The following is a 23155-nucleotide window of genomic DNA, read 5'->3' as shown; positions in this document are numbered from 1 at the left end:
AGAGAACAGTTAATGCAGGCTGTGTTCCAGTTCTTGAGCTGTGTGAGGAAGGGCAGCGTGGCATACAAATGTTTACTCAAATCTCTCTCCTGTACCTAGGGGTGGGAGCTGACCGTAATGCTTTCTTTCATTGAGGTGAAGTGGGTGTGATAGAGACGTCCTTGCTACAAAACTGCTCCACTTTTAGGAGAGTAACGAAGTCAGTACAGTTCTCTTCAACACAGTGTAAAATACAGAGACATTGGGGAAAGAGGGAGGAAAAAATGGAGGCTGAGTACCACAAATTCCTGAGAAATATCTGTGAAGAAAACTAACAAGTGCTGTGGAAACATTATCCTGCGATCAAGTTCTCTTTCTAGTCTCAGAACAGTATTTGAATTGGTAAGACCTCAAGCTGGGGCACCTCTATTCCTTTTTAATTTTAGATTATACTGGTTAGTACGCTATAAAGCATCTAAAACCCTAGATTTTCCACCTCAAACTACTATAGTTATTAACACAAGTTACAATAATTTGGCTGCTGCTGTGAGGTAGTACAAGGATAAGGTAATACATGGACAAATGACTTCTCAGGGGATGGTGGTGAATGTGGTTTGGAATGATGTCACGTACAAAGTGATGCAAGAGCAGCTCAGGGCACAATTTACTTGGCCACACCACTTTTCTTTATTTGATTAGGACAGATATACCCCGAGCCCAATTTAAAAAAAAAAAAAAAAAGGCTGAGGGAAGCTCTTCTTCCAAGCTCTGCTAAACTAAATTATTCACATAAGAGATGAAACTGTAATCTTAAAAGTAAAAAATAAAAATAAGATAAACGCCACTTAGTTCCTTCGGAGCTGACAAGGTCAGGAACGTACCTCTTTCTTCACCAGAGACCTATATTTGAGATTTGAAGTTTTACTTGATGCAAATACTGAAACACCAACTTATTACTTCCAGTGAATTATAATTCTTATAATTCTAGTCTTGCCTGTTCTGACACCATACTGGCTTGTTTCAGTTTTTCTATTTCCTCTTTACATTTCTTCAGATGTTGGGTTGTTTTTTTCTAGTATCTAGGTAGAAAAAGTAAAGTGTTTCTAGGAATTTTTTCATGGTGCAAATAAAAATCTGCACTATAGTAGAAGGATTCTCCAATTTTTACTGTAAATAACTTAAGAGATTTGTTTTTTAAAAAGAATCTCTCTAAAGTCAGCTAGGTAGTGAATTTATGTTGTTACTTGGTCTTTCTAGACTGGAGCAAATACACTGAGATTTACAGGAACATCTCTGAACTGGGGTTCAGAGTCTTTCTACCACTTCTTCTATGTCCCCAGAGGCTTTACATAAAAATATTTCCACAGCTGTCTCACCATATATGCGTGCTGCTACCACTTTACCTGATGCTCGTTTTCCAACTGATGCACTCGCCTTCTCTCCGCTTCTAGCTGGGTCTCCAGCTGCCTGTTCTGCACTTGCACTTTACGTTGTTTTTCCAACAATATTTGCATCTCACTACGCAGACTCTTCAACTCTGACACAAGTTGTTAGATGTGCTGTGACTGAAGACAACAACACAAGAATTACATTCCAATAATTTTGTCAGATCGGTCTCTCTCTCAGACTGGGAACTGGTCAGGAAAGCTCACCTGTTCATAATTCTTCTTCTGATATTCCTCCTTTATTGCTTCTATTTCTCTCAGTTCAGTTTCAATCTCCTGGAAGTTGTCGAAAGAGAAACAAAACGTCAGGAATTTCTCAGGATGTTACATTGGAACTATTACTGAAGTCAAGATGACTCATGCCCCCTTGTGGAGATGGGAACAAGCAGGTGACAAAGTTGCTGAGAAGCTTAGATTCTGCTGAGGAGCTTAGATTCTTAGTTGCTGGGAACAGGTACTAGTCAAACCAAAAGTTTTACTCCCTACAAAGAATGGGAAGGGACCAATCACTAGACAAAGCAATCTTTGGTTTGGTCGATCATTAAATAGGCTATCTACAAAATGATAAAGTATGTAAATGCTACTATAAAAAAACTGTGGTGGGGGGAACACAAAAGGGCTCCATGGCAGCATACTGGATACAGGGAGCAGGGAGGGATATGGCTGGAAAGGTTATGCAATTTCTATGCATAATAGCAATTTTATGCTATTGATCTGGTCAGAATTTTGGGGCAGAGTTAGTCTTATTTTCTGTCTCACCCCACTGAAAAGGGACAACAGCAGTCCTATTCGGCAGGAGAAAAAGGAGTTCTCAGCTAGATTACCTGTGTCCATTGAAAAACATGTACATACCTTTATTCTCCCTGCATTAGCTTTAGTGACCAGGCAACATTTGACTTGAGCTCTTTGGCTTTTTAGCTTTTCCCTGTAACTGGATGAAGTCTTTTCCAGCTCTATCACTTTCTGCTGCAGGTCCCTGTTAGCATGGGAAACTGCAGCAAATTTGGAGGATGATCCTTGAAGAGCCTTCTTTAGCTAGGGGACAGGAAAAAGTGAGTTCACATTAACAGTAAAAATTAGTTAATTCTCTACAACAACAAGCAGAGCATCGAATTGATTGGCTATATCTGAAAAAAGCAACAGCACACAGTGGTTTGACTTTTTTTTTTTTTTTTTAATACCATTGTAACAAAGGAACAAAAATGCATGCTGGGGGGTCTGAGTTAATACTAAGGTTATGCTGAGTATTTTGAGCCAGTCCACAAAATACAAGGAAGCATCCATCCTATAGCATATCCTTGCTGATTTCTATACAACTTCAGAATATCCTTTTGAAGCCATTGGAATGACTGATATAAATGTTGACATCATGTTCAATAAGGTATATGGATATTCAGTGGGACATGGAAGAAATTAGACAGTATGAACATTGCTGTGTGTGGCCACCAAGATGTCTGTCTACCACATGCCAAAATTTATTGTGAACAGGTGATGGATAACTCCATCATGAATGGAAAAGGAGATATTTGTTATGAGCTGCTTTTGTTCTGATGAAAATTGGACATTGTAAGGCCTCTTTCTATGGAAGCCACTCACTGAAATATTTTAACTATATCCCTTTTCACCTCAGTAGACTCTTGATGGGCAGCCTTCCTAGAAACCTCTTGTTCAGCATGGAACTGCTTCTTCAAAATCTCTGTTTTCTATGTGCATCTTTTCCTCAGTCTTGATTTTTTCAATTAACTGCTCCCTTTAAAGAGAAGAGGTAAATTCAGTTACTCACACGTACATTTAGTAATGCTTTACTTTTTAAATATGTGAATAGGATAGAGAATTCCACTAAACATTTTTTAGCTATATGCTTTGCAACGCTTGTTTAAAGATTGGAGTGGCTTTACATATTTAAATATTCCATTTATTTCCAAGGAGGTTTAAAATAGCTGTACAAGACTTTTTTTTTTTTTTTTTTTTTTTTTTTAAAAAAAAAAAAAAAAAAAAACAAACTCACCAACTTCGACTCCAGGAAATTAGATGGCTAAGCCAGTTTAGACAAGGATAACAAGGATATTCAGACTGCACCAACACTTCCTTGTTTTGAGGTTGTACTTACTGGTGTTAAGTTTGGATTAGAGGATTTTAACAGCTATCCTTTGGTCTCCTTGCTCTACCTGCTACAGGCCACTTTAAAGTAGAAGTAATATCTGCTATCTTAATGGAAGAGGTGCTTTTAGAAATACCATAATGACCCTGAGTAAGCAGTACAGCAGAACAGGTTCTAGAGTCATTTCAGGAATGGGTGGAAGCGCCCACTTCTGTAGCTCTGTGTGAGACTATCATACTGCTGGCTCAGCGTACACTCAATGCTGACAGATAAGCACCGTAAAAAGCTCTGTTAGTAAAAAGTAATGTTTTTCCTCAGGTATAGTATCTTGGATCTGGTCTTACCTGCAGGCCACCAGCTGTTGATGCTCAGCTCCTTTACTTTTCAGGTCATACTGAGTGTGGATCAGTTTGCTCTGCAGGACATTATTGGCCTGCTGGACTTCTTCCAAACGAAGAGCAAGTGTCTTTTTGTCCATTCTAGCAACTTCTAGTGCCTTAGAAAGTGGTTCCAACTGTGCAGTAACAACAGATCAGACTTATATTTACCCAAACTAAAAAGTTTACACAGAAATATTTGCTTCCATTCCCAGTCAGTATCAGCTTACAGGAAGTAACTCTGTTTACCAGCTGTCTCATTACAAATGTCAGACACCTAGATGGGAATACTTATGAAGCCAATCACTTACTAGCTTAGTCAGAAAATCAGAACTTGTCATGTAACCATGACTCCCCTGGAAAAAATGTTCTTTGGTTTGTGTTCGGGTTGTGAGGTAATTATTCTTAAGCTAAGTATTATGGAGGAGAGAGGGGAAGAAAGCAACTTCGTGGACTTCCATTCCTCCTGCTCCCTCTTCTTTCAAAGAAGAAAAAACAAAAGGCTTCATGTATATTTCAGAAATCTCTGTCCATTTTCTGTATGCAGCTGCAAACTATAAAACCTTCACCTGTGCTAAGGAATTTTTCTTTTCAAGGAGTTGCTTGCCACCTTCAGCACTTGGATAATGATTTTCCTGTTCCACAGCCAAAGGCTGATGGATTTTTTTTTTGCCTCTGTTCACGTGAATGTGTCACACCATGCTGTCCTCACCAAAAAAGAAGAGATAACTGTCTTGACCCCAAAAATGCAATGTTGGTTGTTACCTTTGAAAAACATGTTCTCTACCTGGCTGCCGTGCTGCCTTTCCATGGCAACTAGTTTGGCTTTGTGATGTACCAATTCTGTTTCTAACATCCGTATTTTCCGCTGACTCTGGCTTCTGAAAATGGAAATCAGATAAATAACGTATAAGTCAACTTGTGCACATCTCCTCTGATGTGGTAACTATCTTCAAGTTTGGAGCTCTAGCTTACCCATAGTAAGTTTTGCCTGTCACTGAAGTTAATTTTTTTAACATTCTTTTCACAAGATGCGTGATACCTGACAAGCCAAATCTTTACAAGTGCAGTTCTTGCAGCTATAGCCACAAACATTCAGTGTATTTTGCTCGTTATGGTAAGTATGCTTCAGTTTGGCAGGAAAGGCTATAGGAATTGTTCAGCCTAACTTCTCCTTATTAGCCAGAGCATGGGAAAGGTGCCAATCTTCCACTGAATCTTTCTTCACCACACTGCTGGTAGACCAGAGAAACAGAATCAGCTTAATTTACCTGTCTTTTCTGCAGTTGCTGATTTCAGTGTCCTTGTGTCCCAACTCTGTTTGTACTGCATCCAGAACTGTCTGCATCTTGCTATGAGAAGCTAACACGTGCTCCAGCATCATTATCACCTTACTGTTATTGTCCTTTGCTGCCTCCAGCTGATGCTGCAGGTTTGCCATCTGCAGTACAAGAAATCATCAGGCAAATTAACAGGAAAATCACCATTTATTAGTTTGATTCTTTAATAACTAACTAGTGCTAAGAGTATGCAATGGTTCTGATCAGGGAAAGTGTTCTCTCCAAGTACATAAATTTGGTTCTACCCCTGTTTTAAGTCCAAACTTTGTGGTACTTTTTTTTTTTTTTTTTTTTTTTTTTTTTTTTTTTTGTAGAAGATGAGTGGTTTGGTTTTGTATTATTATTATTATTTTCATTGACAGTTCCAATATTTCTGAACTCTGGGCACCTAGGAAACGCCACAAAGGCACAAAGCTAGGTTTCTCAACAAAATCAGTTGTTAATTCCTAATTTGTTTAGCCTAAGTTTTCACCTACATTGTTTTCAAACAAAAAACACATGAAAGACTTGGTCCTTGTTAATTTTCAGCCATTTCTTCATTGCCATCAACTAGTTAATTGAAATTAACTGTCTTTATAAATTGGATGTCATGGTTATTACTCACCACATTAAAGTTTCCTTTGTTAAGCCCAGTAGACGATAAAGTTTTCAAGAATCTTGGTGAGAGAACATTTATTTTATCCTCTGGTTTTTCTCCCATGTTCTTTACAGCATTTAACAGAATTTTCAGGCTGACCATAGGATTATCTCCACATTCAGAAGCAGAATGTCTTGAATGTTTGTATCATTCAAAATGAACTTGGTGTGAAGTAGAAGGGAGAGTACAAGCACGTAAATTGGATTCCATAACTTCTTCTTTTGAGCCTGCAGCTGACCTAGCATTATGGTCGGAAGATTTATACTGCCAAGTGCTTGCTGGGGATTTTTTTCTTTTTAGTGCCATTTCCACCACAAAATCCATCAGCTCTCATTGGCAGTGTAGATGAGAGTACAAGAAAAAGTGAGAAATTAATGAAATACTCTCTAAACCACCTATTTACTTTAACAAATAGATACTATGATTTTATTCCCAAGTTTACATTAATTCGAGAAGACTTTGTCTCATGTAGGATGCCTTAAGGCACACTAAACAGTTGAAGCTCTCGTCTGTGATACTTTCCATAGCGTGTTATCCAAACCTGCACAATTTCCCTCTTGTCAGCAGCAAGACACAGTGCTGATAGAACTGTGTCTCCTGCCGTTGTAGCTCTGCGGTGCCATGGCAGCCTCCTGGCTCTGAGCACCCACCTGGGCTGTACCTGCTATGGGAGCTTTCTACAGCTAGTTCTCTGTAACTGAAAAGCAGCAGAACTCTTCCAAAATCTGAAAGTGTTCAGGTTATAGATTGCAACTATTAACATAATATCCAATTCCCTTTGATTTTCTGATGATGGAGAATTAAAGTAGAAGATAAATATTTGATTCATTTTGCTTTCTGGAAACACCAAAATCAGACCTCCTGTTTTCCAGGCAAACGTCCTAAACGTGGTTATATCTTCTGTGTAATTTCTAGAGTATGGTATGTAGATTATGGATATGATCAACAGTTTGTCACTTTCACCTTCCTTGTTTTTCCAACAACATATGTATTTTTTTTCCAACAACAAATGATATTTTGATCACTATTCTAACCTATAAATTCAAATAACTGTCTCAAGATGTCAAGATGTTCACAAGGAAGAATGAACTTACAACAGTAACTGTTCTTTACAGACTCCTATTGCTTCTCATTTACCAAGCAAGCTCCTGACAGCAGACTCCATTTCACTGTCTTGTATGTACAAGCTTGGTTTCACTGTCCAAGATAGCACAACTCTTCTCTGTGCTTCTGTCCATTATGACTGAGTGAACAGACTGAAACAGAGGAACTACCTGCCTTACAGCAACATCGCTAGACAAGTATTATCTGCCACTATTTGTTCTCTAACTGGAACAAATGATAAATCGAGAAGACTATCGTTACGGTCTTGTAACCTGTGTGTTTTCTAGCCTGAAAACACATTATAAACTTGTAAATTTTGTGATTTTCATGCATGAAGTTTAGCTGAGCTTCCACAGTTCTCATATTTTAATGAAAAGGTTCTGTTTTCACCTGAAGACTAGGATGCTAAAGTTAACATTAAATGTGTTCTCTGTTCTTCAGGAAAAGGTGTGTTGAATCTGATTTCTAATGGCTATGTTAGTATTAGTTAGTCTGACCCTAATTCTGAGGAGTAAGAAGTTCTCAAAGTTGTTTTTCCTTAGTGTATGTGGTCTCTGTGGCCACAATGCACTTGCAAAGCTCGCTATTGTTTAAACGTGCATCTTGAGAGACACTACAGTTATTCCTCCAGCTTCTGCACTCCAGTTTTAAGAAAAGAAGTGTGACAAAATAGCTCAGCTTCTTTTTAGTGAAGAAAGGGAAAAGCATTAGCTTGACCACAACACAGAAGCGGAGTGATATAGCAATTCTTCTTTGCCCAGAGCAAATGTTTTATTTTTCTTAAGTCCCATAGTAGCAAGAGCAGCAAGTGAAACACTTTTAACTTATCTTTCCATAGAATTACTTCCAGATTAGAATTAATCACCTTGTTCTAATTTAAGTATGTTTTGGATCACTTTCTTCTGTCACTGCCATGAGACCTAGGGCTATTGCATAAATGTAGCTTTCTCTAATAACCACTACATATTCTGCGCTGTTTTTAAAAGAACCTCAGGAATTTCTGCACTGCTGCCCCAAATTCTGACATAGGTCACACTGAAGTAAAAACTTTACCTCCAGCACCTCATTTACTGTCCAGCTAAATAATATTTAAGAAAGCTTATGTACACTGCTTATTTTTGCTTATCACCACAGTTTGCCTCCCTCCGTATTTATTCCTATATTTCGTAAAATGTTCTACGTTTCTAATCTTTCAACCAATTTTCTACTTGTATTTTTTTTTAATGCCTCACTGTGGTTCTTAGCTATTCAACTGTTTTTGTACATTAAGCAACTTATATATCACAAATTCTAGAGATGCTACATCAACATCATCTTGCCTTTATCTATCACCCAAAGGCAGTAAGTGGTATGAGCGAGATGAAAGATGCTTTTTTCTACACAATTCTCAAAATAAAGAGTTTGTGTAGCGTCAAGAACATAGAAAGACAAATAAAAGCTTCCCTCCAAATTAAGTAGTGAAGAGCTCAGGTTAAGCAGTCATATATAAACATAAAATAAAATGGCGTTTCCCCTGTGAACTGACAATTAGGACACTGACAGGTACCTGAAGTTCTTCTTTGTCACAGGACAGTTTATTCTTGCTGTCAGTCAGCTCTGCCAAGACCTGTTGTACCTGTTTCTGGGCATACTGAGGAAAAAAGAGCAGAAATTACCATTCTGTAGGAAAAATAATGTAAAAAAAAAACAACAAAAAAGGGTGTTCAAAGTCCTGTCTCTCCCTGAATATTTTAACTTTTCCCTGTTGCTTCAGGTAGACATTTTCCACCCCTTACACATCTTACCTGCTCATATGCCCATGCAGCCAAATGTTCCATTAGCCGCTTGTTCTTTTTTTTTTTTTTTTCCTACTTCCAATTTGTTCTTTCCCTGTGTTATTTCATTTCCTATTGTCCTTATCTGTCAAAAGAAATATTACATCATTGTTATCTAAAGCCTAGATTCAAGTAAATACTGCACATCTTCCGTACCGTTGATCAGAAGGTCACAAATCAACTCTGAAGTTCAAAAATATCTGCCGAGCTGTCCTGTCCTCATTCCCTCTTCATGCTCCAGGGAGGAGGCGTTGTAAGTCAAAATACAGAATTAGGAAATAGGAGAGTATGTCACATTTGCCACTACAATAGCAACCAATCATCTTTCTGAAAGCAAAGCTGGTATGTAAATAAGAATTTTAGTTAGGAGGGTCCTAAAGCAGCCTTCAAGAAAATAACTTCAAAATAATTTTTTGTACCTGCTGTTGAAGATCTTCATTTTCTGACAGACACAAACAGAAACATAATCATGCAGATTCTAAAGGTGCAAAGGAATATCAATGTCCTACAGAGAAGCAGTTGTTCACATCCTGTCTCTTGAAGAGGACACTTTCAAAAAAAGCCAAGTCAATTAAGTATTGGACTTCCCAGCCTTCAGCTTGGGAAATCGTGAACAGTCATCTACTGACTCAATTTCCTTCACTAGAAGTTGTTCATTAGCTTGTGTTACCGGAGGGCACTAAGTATTGCCGGTTCTCTTTGTGTTGTTTGCTAGAAGGCAGCTGTGCATTCTGAAGGGCAATTAAAACAGAGCATCCATTAAAAAATAAAAATAAAATAATAATAAAAAATAACGTCATGTCAAGGCACTTCAAACATATAAAGTTTTTGTCTCATCCCTATTTCCTTTAAGCTACTGCCACATGACTATGCGCACTTCTAAGGACCTTAGTGACTTTACAAGCTTCCCTGCACTGACAGATAACAACAGGTCCCTGATTAAAACACAGATCTAAAAGTTGAAGCATTTTTGGTGGAACTGGAATCAACCTTTACCTTAGTTGTGAAGACGGAAGAATTAAGTCTCCGTTTCTTCGGCTGCGATGCCCGTTGTTGAGAGGCACGGGGCCCACCGGGAGTTGTAGTTCCCGTGTTCCCGCTCCCCACGCAGCGGCCCCTCACGCTGCCCCCGGCCCCTCACGCCGCCGAGTTGTGTTTTAAGGCAGGGAGCAGGCCTGGCTTCGTAGCCTTGTGCTTAGAACATCCAGCAGTGAAATGGGAACCATGCTGCCTGAAACACTAAAACAATGCTGTGAACATTAAGCATTAGATACTCTGAGGACTTGAGTCAAAGTATTTAAGATATCCATACTAGAGATGTCAAACTTTCCTTTCAGTTTTGGCAGCCCAGCTGGCTTCCGAGGGGCTTGAAGCCCATGCGCTGAACAGGGCCGAAGCACCCGACTGCCAGCGCAGATGTACCGGCTGCAGGACGCCGAGGGGCAGCATCCAAATACCTGTCAAGGACCTCTCACTGGGGCTCATCTTTGTCTGAAGCTTTAAATATGTTGAGGTAAAGCACACCCGTGTGAACTGACTTGTAGAGTATGTTGAGATTTTATTGGAAATTAAAAGTAGATTCAATTTTATTTTTTTAAAATTGAAGTCTATCTGTAGATGGCAGCAAAGAGCAGCAGTGTCGGAACATCTTAAACTGTGGCTGCACATTTTATAATTTGTGCTACTGCGGCTGGTGGATATCCATTAATACTGACAGCACCTTGTCTACTGGAAGGTGTCCCTGCCCATGGTGTGTGTGTGTAATTAGACTGTCTTTGAAGTCCCTTCCAACCCAAACCATTCAATGATTCTATGAAAATTTTGCATTCTGTTGATGGATATAATTGGTTTGATGTCAAGATCTTTTGGCATCACTGTTTTGTTTTGGAGGAAGAGTTGCAGCTTTTCTGAGCAAAAAGGATGACACTGAAGATGGGTCTGCACTACATTTGATCACTAATATGTGTGTAAAAAAGAGATTCTCAGCTGATGTAAAGCTGTCATTGCTCTGCTTGAGAATCCACGCTGGGAAGGCTTTTCCTGGGGGATGTTGCCAGGAGAATTGTGAAGAAGTGTGGGATGTGAGGGAATTTAAAGATCACCAGGGAAAAGGGGGATTAAAAATGGTTAATTAAGTCACTCTTAGGTTTCTCACCCAAAGTAGAGATGCATAAATAGCATTGAATATTAAAAATAATGTTGTTTTTATTGTATAGTATTCAGGCAACTATTGATGTTGTCCTTGAGCTGTTCATTAATTGGAGCACATTGATACAATGGCAGTGCCTAGCTTTATGCGGTAGAATACTGTGTATATGAAGTGAGAACATAAAAGAGCAACTGTTATGTAGGTCAGATTGAAACTATATTTCAGAGATGCTTTCTGAGCTGAGGTAAGGTAACAGTATTTGACAGAAAGGTAGTTAATTCTGAAGGTACTGTATAAATTTTGCAACAAACAGATCAAAAGGTATTCTTAATTTGTTTGTACTAAAAGAACTGATTGATCTGAGCTTCTTCACATTCGTTATTTTACTTTCAGAAATGGCTGTATAGTTCAATAAGAGTAACTTCACATAAAAAGTAGGAGTAAGAAGTATACATCAAACCGTCTGTAGCATGTTTTCCACAGAAAACTTTTAAAAAAGAACACAGTGATCAAAGAAGTGAATGTTGAGTGCTGAAATTAAACAATTTTGTGTCCTTTTCAGCTGCAAATATCCTCCCTGACAGTTTCATGGTAGCCTTCAAAAATAAACCCAAAATGCTGTTTTCTTTTATTTTTAATAGTGTTTATATGGCAATAAGATTTGGGGCAGGCACCATGATGATGACAGACCTCCTACTTTTTTCTCCAAATCAGTATCATCTCCTCCATAGTTTGCCACCTACATATATGCCTGGTGGAATTATCAGTGCTGCACAAAGTTGCAAGCTGAAGTGGGATGTAAGCATGTTTTTTTAATGTGTGGTTAATAACACAGGTGTACTTTGTTTCTTACCAAATCACCAGTGCTTTGTGTGACATACAACAGATCACATATCTCAATAAAACTTTAAATTATACACATAATTATGACATTTTTGCAAATTATACAAAAAAAAAAAAAATAGTATCTGATAATGTATAGAACATTTTCATTATTTTAGCAGTTTTTATGGCTGTAGCTTGTTGATGGCTCCAATCGGCTTTTCAGTCTTATTTCCAATTTTTCAGGGAATAGGGTTTTCCATAGGGAGTTTTTCCATATTTTAACAGTTCACTGCTTAAAGGTGCTGTTATGTTTTACTTTCCTGAAATGTCATTTCTTTTAGTTTTAGCCTTTTTACTATTCTGATAATTGATAACTTATTTTAATTCCGACTTTGATTTACCATATAGTTAAAGATAATCGCATGCTACAACTGTCATTATTCAACAGAGTTTTATTCCAGCATGTTACATACTTCCCCCACCATATTTTCGTCATTTTTTCCTGAATTTTGCTTTGCAGTAGAACTGAAGTCTTTGTTCAAGGTGGAGTCCTGAGCTGCCAGCACTTCTGTAATACTTGTAATCACAAAGACCTCTCTTTTGGATTCCTTGGGTTGTGTGTGAAAATGCTGCAGCAGTAGGTGGAACTTGCAAGTTTGAATTGGAAGGTGGGATAAATCGAATCTGCTAAATCAGATCTGTTTGTGCATCCAGGTTAGCATACTGTGAAGGAGGATGCTTTGTAGGAGTAAGAACCTCTTACTGTGAGTTTGCTTTCTACTAGTGTTGTTTTGATTAATTTGTCCTCTTCTTTTAGTCTACCCTTTTCATTGTAAGTTGCAAGCTGTATAAAGTGTTAGTTGAATGAAGAAAACTCTTCAGAACCATTCATGTCTCTTCATCTTGTCTAGCATGTTTTATCATTAATGAGATAGTAAATCCAGAGTTTGCCTGGCCTGTCCTAGTGCAGTCCATCACATTTTAATTTAAATCTTAAGCAAACATTTTTTTTTTAATTATAGTCCCTTGCACACTAAGAAGGCTCTCAACATAAATACGTTGAAAGCAGTGTTTCCTGATCCGTCCTTAAAAGTCTTCTGTGCTGTTAAGTCTGCAAAACGTAGTGAGAATTGAGGTTATCAGTATATATTACATTACTTCAATATTTCTCCTCTTTTGGTTTTCCTTTCAATGCTTATGCAATCAGTATTTGAAAAACAAACACACTAGATATATCATGTACAATGATCTGCTTATGAAAGTTTGTAATATTTTCTAAAAAGGATAAAAAGCAAAACTATTTGTCAGCCTTTTCCCCACTGCTTTTACAGACGGAGCAAATAGTATTATTCTCAAACTTTGTCTTAGTGAGTATTGCAATACTGAATATTAGTATTTCTTGTCTGCAAATGTGTATGTGAGAAGTGTGGAACACTTCTAAAATACCTGGTATTTAATCTGAATTCTATTCATTCACTTGAATGAGGATTCAGTAAGATGACAATTTAAGTGGTATATTGATTTCAAATCTGAACTCTCACTTTTGGAAATCGGGAAACAGGCTACAGTGCACTCGACCAAGGGACAATCAATATCTGGAAAATGTGTCAGTTTGCTGCCCAACTGCTTTCTGAGAAGTCTGCAAAATTTGGGCTGACATCTCCTCCTGTAGGAGTAAGTGAAAAATCCCATCACTTTAAATAAGTAATGTTTTTATGGCACTCAGATTTACTTCAGCAAGTAGTTATTAGCCAAAGTACAGTGATGTAATTTTTTTTTTAACTTCTGTGTACAGTACTAAGAAATTAGGAGGACAAGAAACAGTGATGAGATTTTGATCTCATTCCTGTTCCACTGAGCTAAGGGAGCACAGATTCAGCTTCTGTTTTAATTACTTTATATCAGCTTATCAGTCCAGCCCAATATCTTCATGGATTTAGCATGTAAAATCCTAATGTGGCATTAGATATTCTTGCATTTTCACCTTTCTGAGACAAATGCCCCCTTTTCAGACACGAAACTAAAATACTGAAATCAAGTGAAATCAGTGGCCTTGTACATGTCAAATTAATGCATAAATTTCAATAGATTTAAAGGCATATGATAAATCCAAATGACACCTAAAACACTCAAACATGATAGTCCTGCAATGACAGAAATGTTTTTCATTATTTGAATTGCCAGTCTTTGCATGTCTTCCACTGAAATCGAATGAAATCATACCAGAACACTTGGTACGCTTACAGAACAGGGACTTACACTCTTGCTGAGAAACAATATTGCATGTAAGCACAGTAGAGTGAATTCAGCTAGGTGTTTGAATCCATTTTAAACAGATTGTCAGTAGTACTCCTATGAACAGTAACATTCCTTGTTTACATCTGTGTAACTCAAAAAATGTGAAACAATTACATAAATTTATGAAAATGAAAGAAAAATCTGTTCTTGATATAATTCTGTCTCTTCTCATGCTTTTGGCACTGTAAATGTTGATTTTTTTTAAATGTAAGGAAAACATATGAAAACAAAAATATTTATAATGTTTTTTAATGTTTGTTTTCCATGTTATGACTTTCCATATGTTTGGGAAAGGAAAGGGCCTCTGGCTATGTGGATGAAAATCTCAAAGCATGATCTATATAATCATCAGTTTCAGTTGTTAACTCAATAACAGTGCTCTTAGTAATATATTTTATTCTTATTTTTAAATTCAGAAGTTGAAAGCTTTAAATCCTACTTATGTGTTTTTTATGAAATACAGTTAAACTCTGTGTGAGGGTTTGCCTCTGCCTCTTGTCTTAATACCAGTGACACATCAGTTTGGGTGATCTGCTGGCTTACTTGAGAAGTGCAAGAGTCTCTAAGGATAACGCGCTGATGTGACAGAGGTACATGACTGGTATCACCTGCACGTTGTTTTCAGTTTCTTACTGGAAAAATGACTTCCCCTGGAGAACATGTAACAATAAGATAACAGGGATGCATAGAAAACGAAGGAAACGTTGTGTTTTCTAGGAGGGACACTTTGTATTTTAACATTTGATTTTTGAGTTTGGGAATTGGTTGTGCAGTCCTTACAGGGAATGTTTTCTTCCTGAAATAATCAAAAGTCAGCATATGTTTTGGGAAGGGGCTTTGTGCCATGCTCTCTTCAAAGTGCTGTGCTATTTTTCTGCAAATAGCCAGGGACTGCTGCATAGCTTTACAGAGTGTGGCCCAGATCCTGGGAGCTGCAGACTGACACGTACTGTAAACCAAATGCACGCACAAATGGAGAACACAGTTTGCCTTTTTTTTACTTCAAAATTATTGTGTCCACTGTGAACAGAATTTATTCATCAACGGAAGGAAAAGTGTCATTTATCTGCTTAAAAATTATGGTAGTCCTGTACACACCAGAGACTGGTTATTATCTCTTAAAACAATTTGTACCAGTAGCAGTTATTAATGCGGTTAATGCTTTTAGTTATCTAGAGTAGCGTAGTTTAATTGATACTAAAAAGTTAACGTTCAGCAAAATATATCACTGTATAATATCATGAATCTCCTGATGTTAATTAATTTATTTAAGCTTTATTCTAATATTAATTGATTGATTTTTCCCTTTTTTCCCTAGTGGCTGTCATTTTTGTTGATGTACTTATGAAAAAGTGCTGGTCTCATTTAAAAGGCTCAAGTGCATTTACAAACAATGCAGGGTTTTTTGTACTTCTGATGGTGCAGTATTTAATTAAGTTAAAATGCAATTGCCCTGTATACTGGCTTATAAAATACTATTTCTCCCTTTAAACCTTGTTTCCTTAATGGCTGATGGATTTTATATTTGTAATTCTCTGTCAAACTGCAACCAGCATCCTTGTAAGTGCTCAGAAAAGGTATAGATGAATATACACTATTTAAAGAGAACACTGATTTTTTTCTTCTAAAATTGACCTTGGACAGCCTGCTCACACCATCAAATTGATGTGCTTCTCCTGATATTCTGAACACAAAGAAACAGTCTAGCACTGGAGATTTTTTAAGTGGCTATTGCTGCATTTGGTACCACTCAGCTGGGCAAATGCATGCACTGTTATTTGTGCAAAACTCCATCTTTAATGTAGGCAGCTCTCACACAGGCCTTTTGCTTTCTTTTGTGTTTTCTTTCTGCAATGCTGTACTTCAAGCACTACTGCTTTGGTTTTTGTTTTGTTTTGAGTGGAATTCATGAGGTAAGAAGAGGGGAACTCTTTGGGAATGTGGTCCCAGCAATTGTATTCATCTTCCATTTTTATTACTAGAACAAGTAGATTTTTAGTGCTTGGAAAGGATAAGAAAATGTCTTATGAAGGAATGAAAAATTACCATTTTTGTATACGTAGGAGTTGCTTTCTGCAGGTGGTTGCTGAGGGTACAGCGTTGTGCTTGTCCCAGCGAAAGCTCTTGTACAATTTTTTCAGATACTGACTTATAATTGAGCCCACTGAATATTTATGGGAAAATCTGTGGTACTACAAACTCCTGTGCTGACTTTCTTTTTGTACAGGTGAAAGCAGAACACTGCTGTCAAATGAGTTGATTTATAGCAGGAAGATTTAAATAATATTTTGCCAAACTGAAAAGCAGAAAGCAAGCCTTCCTTGCAGTTAATTTTATGCTCAAGTTTGGGATTGCCTGCCTTGAATCAGTTTCTAGTAATTCATGAAGTGGCATAGAAATTCTAGTCTTTGCAAATTGATACTCCCATTTCACTTAGTTATTGTTCACTGTAAAAAAAAAAAAAAAAAAAAAAGTTGTCAAATTATATTTATAATAATAAAAGGTAGGTATGCTGGCAATCTGGGAGTTGTACCCTATTTTCATGTGCATGGGACACTTTGGAATTAGATTTGTGTGATTATGGGAAGAATGCACAATTGCAGTCAACAGGGCAGTGTCGGACATTCAAGAAGTAGCACAGAGCTGGAATATCTTTCAGTAAGCAATAGGCTGCAGGATGCAATGAGTACAGATTCATACCTGTATGGGCAAAGTTACTGATTCAGGCCAAATGTAAGCTGAATGACATCTTGGTTTTTACTGAAGTCAGTAGCTTTTGCTGTTTGATAGGACAGATTTTTCGTCCATTATATTTTGCAATCGGAATTCATAGCTATGTACACTAAAACTGCATACAATGCTGTAATCTCACAGTGCAATTTGAAGGTAATCACTATTCCTTGTAGAACTTGTGGTCAGAGACAGTATTGTGGTCACTTGCTCTGATGTAGTACATAAAATCTCCTAGAAATGGCTTAGTTGTAATTCATTCTACTTTAGGGCAGAAGAATGGACTGGGCATCTATTAGTAAATGATAATTAAATATTAGGGTACCAGACCCTGCTCGTATCCTAAACAGGAGGTGATTCTGGCCTCATCATCTGTAAAGAATTGCAGTTACAAAAAGCAAAATAAAACCTCATGCAAGTATATTTTTGTGAGTAGGCAGCTATGTGTTGTTGACTTTTGATGGGCAATGTCAGGAATTATTATATTTCTAACGAATATTTAAAATGAAATAGTATGTTTGGTAACATCTTAATATATAAGACCTTGTTTTGCCTGAATGCTAATTATTTTTCACTTATTTTCCCACCAAAAAATAATACATTTTCCATAGACTTTTTATTTTTATTTCTCCTGAAGTAGTATCTGGACTCTGGATTTTAAAAAAGGTTTGGAAGCAGTAGACTAAATGACCTCACTATATTCCTTCCCATCCCTCCCAGTAAATTTGAAAAAAGTAGAAAAGCTCTGAACATTGGCAGGGGAAATATGCCATAGCAAGAATGTATCGTTGTGCTGCAGAACAGAAAAGTAGGGCTTGGTGGCCAGATGTTTGTGTAACGTCAAATATTTCATATCAGTGTGTGCTGCTTTAGAGTCCGACACCAGAATCTGTGGATGGTAGCTAAGGTGCTGTTTTGTGAATAACTCCAATGAATAAATCACTGAGTCATGTCCCTTGATATACAGCTAGCTAAGAAGGTGTCTAGCAGCCTGTGACAGCATCTTACCAGGCGTAGAACAGCTGTATTTTTGTTGAAGGAATTGGAGCTTCTTTACTGAGCTATACGATGTGTGTCAAATGATAACCTTAAATAACCTTAAATAGCATCTTCCCTTATCCAAGTGTAATGCACATTGAGAGAGGTGACGGAAGAGGAATGGCCGTTGTTTGTAATGCCCCAGTATTGCTCTGTAAGCTATGTGAACACCTAAATGCTGTAAATGTACTTTTTGGTATAGTGCTGCTACAAATTTACAGTTCAAGTTGGCTTAAAGTATTGCTCCTCATTCCCATGTTACACTTGCTATGCTAGAAATTATTTACTGTTCCGTGAGGTTCACCAAACTCAACGTATGGAGAAGCAGCACAACAGAAATGTCTGATAGATTTATTGGAGTAGAAGAAGCTGTAGTCTAACATGAAAATATGAATTGCAATGACAAGGTGAAACCTGTGAAATGGAAAAAGGAATAAACAAAACCCTTCCAACAACCTCCTGATCAAACCCTGCAGTTACAGTATTTTTTCCAGTGTTCAAAATCAATGGAGAAAGTCTAATCCCTTTGTAGCAATAGCAACAGTGAAATCTGTTGCTACATTGAGATGACGACTGCAAAGGAATTAAGCTTTATGGATTAAAATATTGCAAATTATGTTTTCTTTTTTTTTTTTTTTCCAGTGAACTGAATAGATGTGCTCAAGTGCGTTTATAATAAACAAACAAAGAAAAAAAAAACCCTACCATCTGTCTATAAAAGCAGAATTTGACCATGGAGTATTAAATCAAATTTAAAAGAAGCTTTTACAATTTCACATTATTGGGAAACTCTGGCTTCACTATTGCCAAATCCTGTTTCAGGATTTTCATTGTAAACAACTTTCTTGTGACGTTTCTATCTGAAGAAAAAAAGTCATGACCTAGTTCAGTCTAATACTGTATCTGGGTTTGGGGCCAGTGTCAAACAATGGAAATACACAACCTTGAATGAAAGTTCCCTCTTCTCCTATGCAGTCACAACTTTTTGTGTTCCAGATGTGGATTTCTTCTCCAGTATTTGCTTGGATAAAACTCCTGCTCGATTTGTCCTGAAGGTATTACTTCTTATCGCACTCCAAGCACTGAATTCATGCACTTGCCTGTTGTTTTTGAATTTACAGCTGCACTTGGGTGTGATGTACATAAACCTACAAAGCATACAGCTAAAAGCAGACACAAAGGGAGCAGAAAACTGTTATTTTTAGATTGCAAGTCAGAGTAACAGCACTGTGCTTCCAAACAGAAGGTGTCTCCTTCCCTTCTCCCTTGCTGTCTGTTCCCAGTGGGATGATCAGATGGGCAGGCACATCAGCTCCTGCCTATGGAATTGCACAGGGATCCCATATAATGTGCTAACTCAGCAAGAAAATGTGCGCTTTTCCTGGTCTAGTTCTCTGCTGATTCAAACAGCCTTTGCTGTGCAATTAGGCAATTGCCAAAGCAGATGCAGAGTAAGTGATGGGACTGCTTGAGGAGATTTGAGAGGGATTAAGGCCTCATCTTTCTGATGGTGGTGAGAGGTTAACCGGGCTAAGGCTGTAATGTGAAACGGCCTTTTGTGGCTTCTATAGCACTGGTGTATTTTCATTCTAAAGCTTAGAGATGCATACCCAAGAAAATACGAAAATATCCTCATTTGATTCAGGGATTTGAAATTGTATTCTATATTTTAGTAATCCACAAAATCACGTGTTCTGGCTGCCTAGTTTTCTGGTTCAAAATAGCGAGTCCTGAATGCATTCCAATCAGGGACTGATGAATCTTAATTGAGCCTCAACCAGATGGTACAGTTCAAAGGTATAAGCAAAAATGTGCTTCTGCTTCATTTTTAAGCCTTACTTTAGTGTGCTTACCGTGGGAGAAACAATATTTTTTTTCCTGCCACTTTTTTTTTGTGTCTCAACCTAGCTCTTCTCAGAAACAAATGGACCTAATACTTAAAATAAGTACTAGCTTCAGCAAGCTTCTCCAAATCCTGTGTAATTTTAGGCAAATTAAGAGGTTTCACAAATATTTGCTAATGATATTCTCCAAAATATGCCAAGCTGGAATCACAAAGATTTTTAAGTGGTTATATTACCTGGAATATATACTTTTACATACACTTCTCAGAATTTCCACTTAGCTCTCTATTTAATGTCATATGAGGGCCTACCTGCCTTTGTGGAAGTAATATTATTACGTGATGTGAAAGCAGTAATTTGATGCCTAAATAGCATTTATTATTCATAGGATTATTACGTGGAGACGATGTTTTCTGCAGTAATGTTGTTATTGCACTTCACTGACATTACGCAGACACATTTGATAATGGTGTGGTAAAGTACCGTGAGTTAGCTATCAAGGCTCAACCAGTAATATTTATCCTCTTCTTTCCTGATGCAATCAGCTTTTCCAGTAGGAAATGAATTTTGCTCAACCTTAATTAAGATGCACTGACTTAGAATTAAGTTTGCTATTCACATCTGATCAGGATATGATTTAGAGTCTTTTCCTACTTACTGATAAAGCCCAGCCACAAACACTCCCCTTGCAGCAGTTGGTCATGCAGTAACCAGATCACTCTCACGGCCAGACTCATGTGCTCAGAAGCCTGCAATAACTATGGCCAAGTAACAGCATCTTGGTCTGCAGGAATGGAGCCCATGAAATAAGACACACAGTTTTGCACATGTAGGCTGGATTCTTCCACGGCCGGATTATTCTTCATGATAGGACAGTATGCAGTCTTGCTTTAAAAATCTCTAGTTAGGAGCTCTCCAACACATTCAGAGTTTCCAGAAAATGAGAGGTAGCATTTAATTTCTCAAAAGTTGCCTTTAAAACAACAGCTGTAATAAAACACAAAACTAAGTCTTGTGTTCAACCAGAAAAAAAACACCAAAAAACGACAACAGAGGAGTGTTAATGTGGCAAGAATGACATGTCCCATGAATTTTACAGCAGAACAAGAGAGATTTAAGGCATTTTAGTTTTCCTGGGAAGCAAAGTAGCAAGGCCAACCAGAAATGCAGAACAGTATGTTGCCTACCTCAGCTTAATAGTGTTGCTTATAAAAACAAATCACATTTGTCAGTGAGAGAATAACTTCTGTAAGGTTTCAGTGCTCCTGGAATATTTGCCAGGGGGTAGTTTGGATTCCTGCTCTGAGGTTCCATACCAGCCCAAATTTTACGTGGGATTTAAATGGGTGCCTAATACAGTGATGCGAGCTCGGCTGAAGCTTGACAGGTATTCGTGATCCAAATATGCCAGTATAAAAGTGTCTTTGATCTGTTCAAACTGTGCTCCAGATATCCTTGCAGTGCTGTCATTTGTGTTTCAGAATATTTATATATAAATAATTGCAGAGATTTATTTTCTCCATTATTCACATGCTGCAATTTTTGCACAGTTTGTGCAGACACTCTGGAGTGGTTTTATGCTCTAAGTATTTTTTCCTTAACTTTGATATTTAAATGTTTGTCTCAAGAGAACTCCTCCTTGGCTCTGCTCTTCCAAAGCACCTGCAGGGCCCCAGAACAAGTTGCCAGCGTAAATCGTTGCGCAGATGACAGAAGCAAAAACTGCTGCACTGCATATCGAGAAGTACACACCACCCCTCTTCTTTTCTACAGGTACCACAGGCAGATGGGGACTTGGGGGTAAGGCTCAGCAGTTAGGTGTTCTGTTGATCACTCTGCAGTTCTTATTTGGGTCTTATTTCCTACACTCTACTGTATTTTTATTTACTCTGCAAATATTTGTTTGCTGTTCTTCGTTAGTGTGAGGATTTCTAATATTGTTGCTTCCTGTCAGTGTTCCTTGCTGCTATTATTTCCTATCCATGTCATCACTCTGTTTCCCCAAGCGGTTTTTACTGCAGTGGGATTGTTTTTCCCAGGTATGCTGCAATGTCGGTATTTGCCTTAAGTCACAGTGCATGTTTAAATTTGTCTCCCTTCAGCTAAGCTGTTATGTTTGATTGCAGAGTTAAGTGTTCTTAATGCACAGGCACTTTGTGCTATGTTGTACGCCTCATTGTGGCTTCAGTTTGGAGCACTTCTTTTTATGTGTTGCGTAGCTGAGGTCCCTGTTGGTCACTGCCCCACATCACCAGATGGAGGAGTTCAGAATCTACACTTCTTAAAAGTCTTATTTTTTTTTTAACCTATTTTTTTTTAATAGTATATATGACAACTGTTGGAAATCAGAGTAAGAATTTCTTTTGTTTTGTAAAACTTTCTATTATAAAGCAGAGGGATGTGTTATAAGAAGCTATTTGTATAATATTTTATGTAGAGATAGTAAGAAAGTGGTACACCTACACGTCTCTATTCCTGTGGTTGTTTTGCAGACTTCGGATTTCTGAACAAAAGTGTTAGTTTACACAGTAGAGCTGCACAGTGAACTATTGTTAAACAACTTTATGTTAGGAATCGATGGGTTGCAACATTTCGAGGTGGTCAGATGGCTTCCAGTGTACTGAAAAAATAGAATATGCTAGGTTTATATTCTCCTGGAACATACGTTGCCATTGCTGTGCTCTAATGCCTTGTCACTGCTGTCTTTCCCAGTGATGCCAAGGAAAAAATGCCAAATATTAAACTGGAAGTTGTATAGTATCTGGCAGAAACAACAAGGTTAAAAAAAAAATACAAGCCCTTCCTTTGGCTATGAGCCTCAACAGGGAGTGAGATTGTGCTGTTAGGGTGTTAGGGCTTGTTAGGGTTTTGCAGTTATCTTTGTAGTGGTGCTGGATGTGGTTATGATGACAATTCTAGACAGAGTACTGATTAAACACTGGTTTCTTTAAGTTTACCATTATTCGTACATTATGCAGTCATTGAAGAAATCTCTCTCTCTCTCAAATTGGCATAAGAATTGGGGAAAGGGAAGCTCTGGTAATTTTCACAATTCTGAATTAAATTCTTGGCGGAAATAGTCTCACTATTTGTGTTTTGGACAACTGTGGATTCTTAAATGTAAACTTACAGTCTTTCTTAAATGGAAGAGGCTACAATGGGGAAAAAATGCTATTTTAGATGGAAGTCATTTCAAGTATCTGTTTTCAATGGCACTTTAAGAAGGCTTAGCTGGATTAGGCATGGGCAAAAAGCTTCTTTGTTGATTCTTCGGGCTTTCAGAGTGGCTTTATTTTTCTGGCATTAATGTTTGTACATTCTGTGCAGAATAGATGTGGCTTAAGTGTTTGACAGCTCTGTCTCACTCTGTGATCTGCTGAGTTTCTGTTGCTGATCATGCCTGTTAGTGAAATGTATATTCACATTACCCTGCTTGACAAAGAGCAGTGAAGCACAAGTGTCTCCTGATGAGAA

At 37.7% G+C, this 23155-nt stretch overlaps 2 protein-coding genes across 2 annotated transcripts in view; one reads left to right on the top strand and one right to left on the bottom strand.

Moving 5' to 3' along the window:
- HECW2 (HECT, C2 and WW domain containing E3 ubiquitin protein ligase 2) overlaps positions 1-23155 on the top strand; it is a 192474-nt gene that overhangs the window by 989 nt on the left and 168330 nt on the right. The window lies entirely within an intron of this gene.
- Positions 546-8800, bottom strand: CCDC150 (coiled-coil domain containing 150). Its single transcript, XM_072040424.1, is given in 12 exon segments — positions 546-1051; positions 1383-1544; positions 1632-1700; positions 3050-3127; positions 3662-3671; positions 3870-4039; positions 4690-4783; positions 5174-5355; positions 5847-6012; positions 7163-7266; positions 8530-8613; positions 8768-8800. Coding segments are annotated over 12 exon segments (1248 nt in total). The 3' UTR covers positions 546-955.

Source organism: Anas platyrhynchos, chromosome 7 (genome assembly GCF_047663525.1).
Source record: "Anas platyrhynchos isolate ZD024472 breed Pekin duck chromosome 7, IASCAAS_PekinDuck_T2T, whole genome shotgun sequence".
Lineage (NCBI taxonomy): Eukaryota > Metazoa > Chordata > Aves > Anseriformes > Anatidae > Anas > Anas platyrhynchos.
This window is presented reverse-complemented; position numbering and strand designations above follow the sequence as displayed.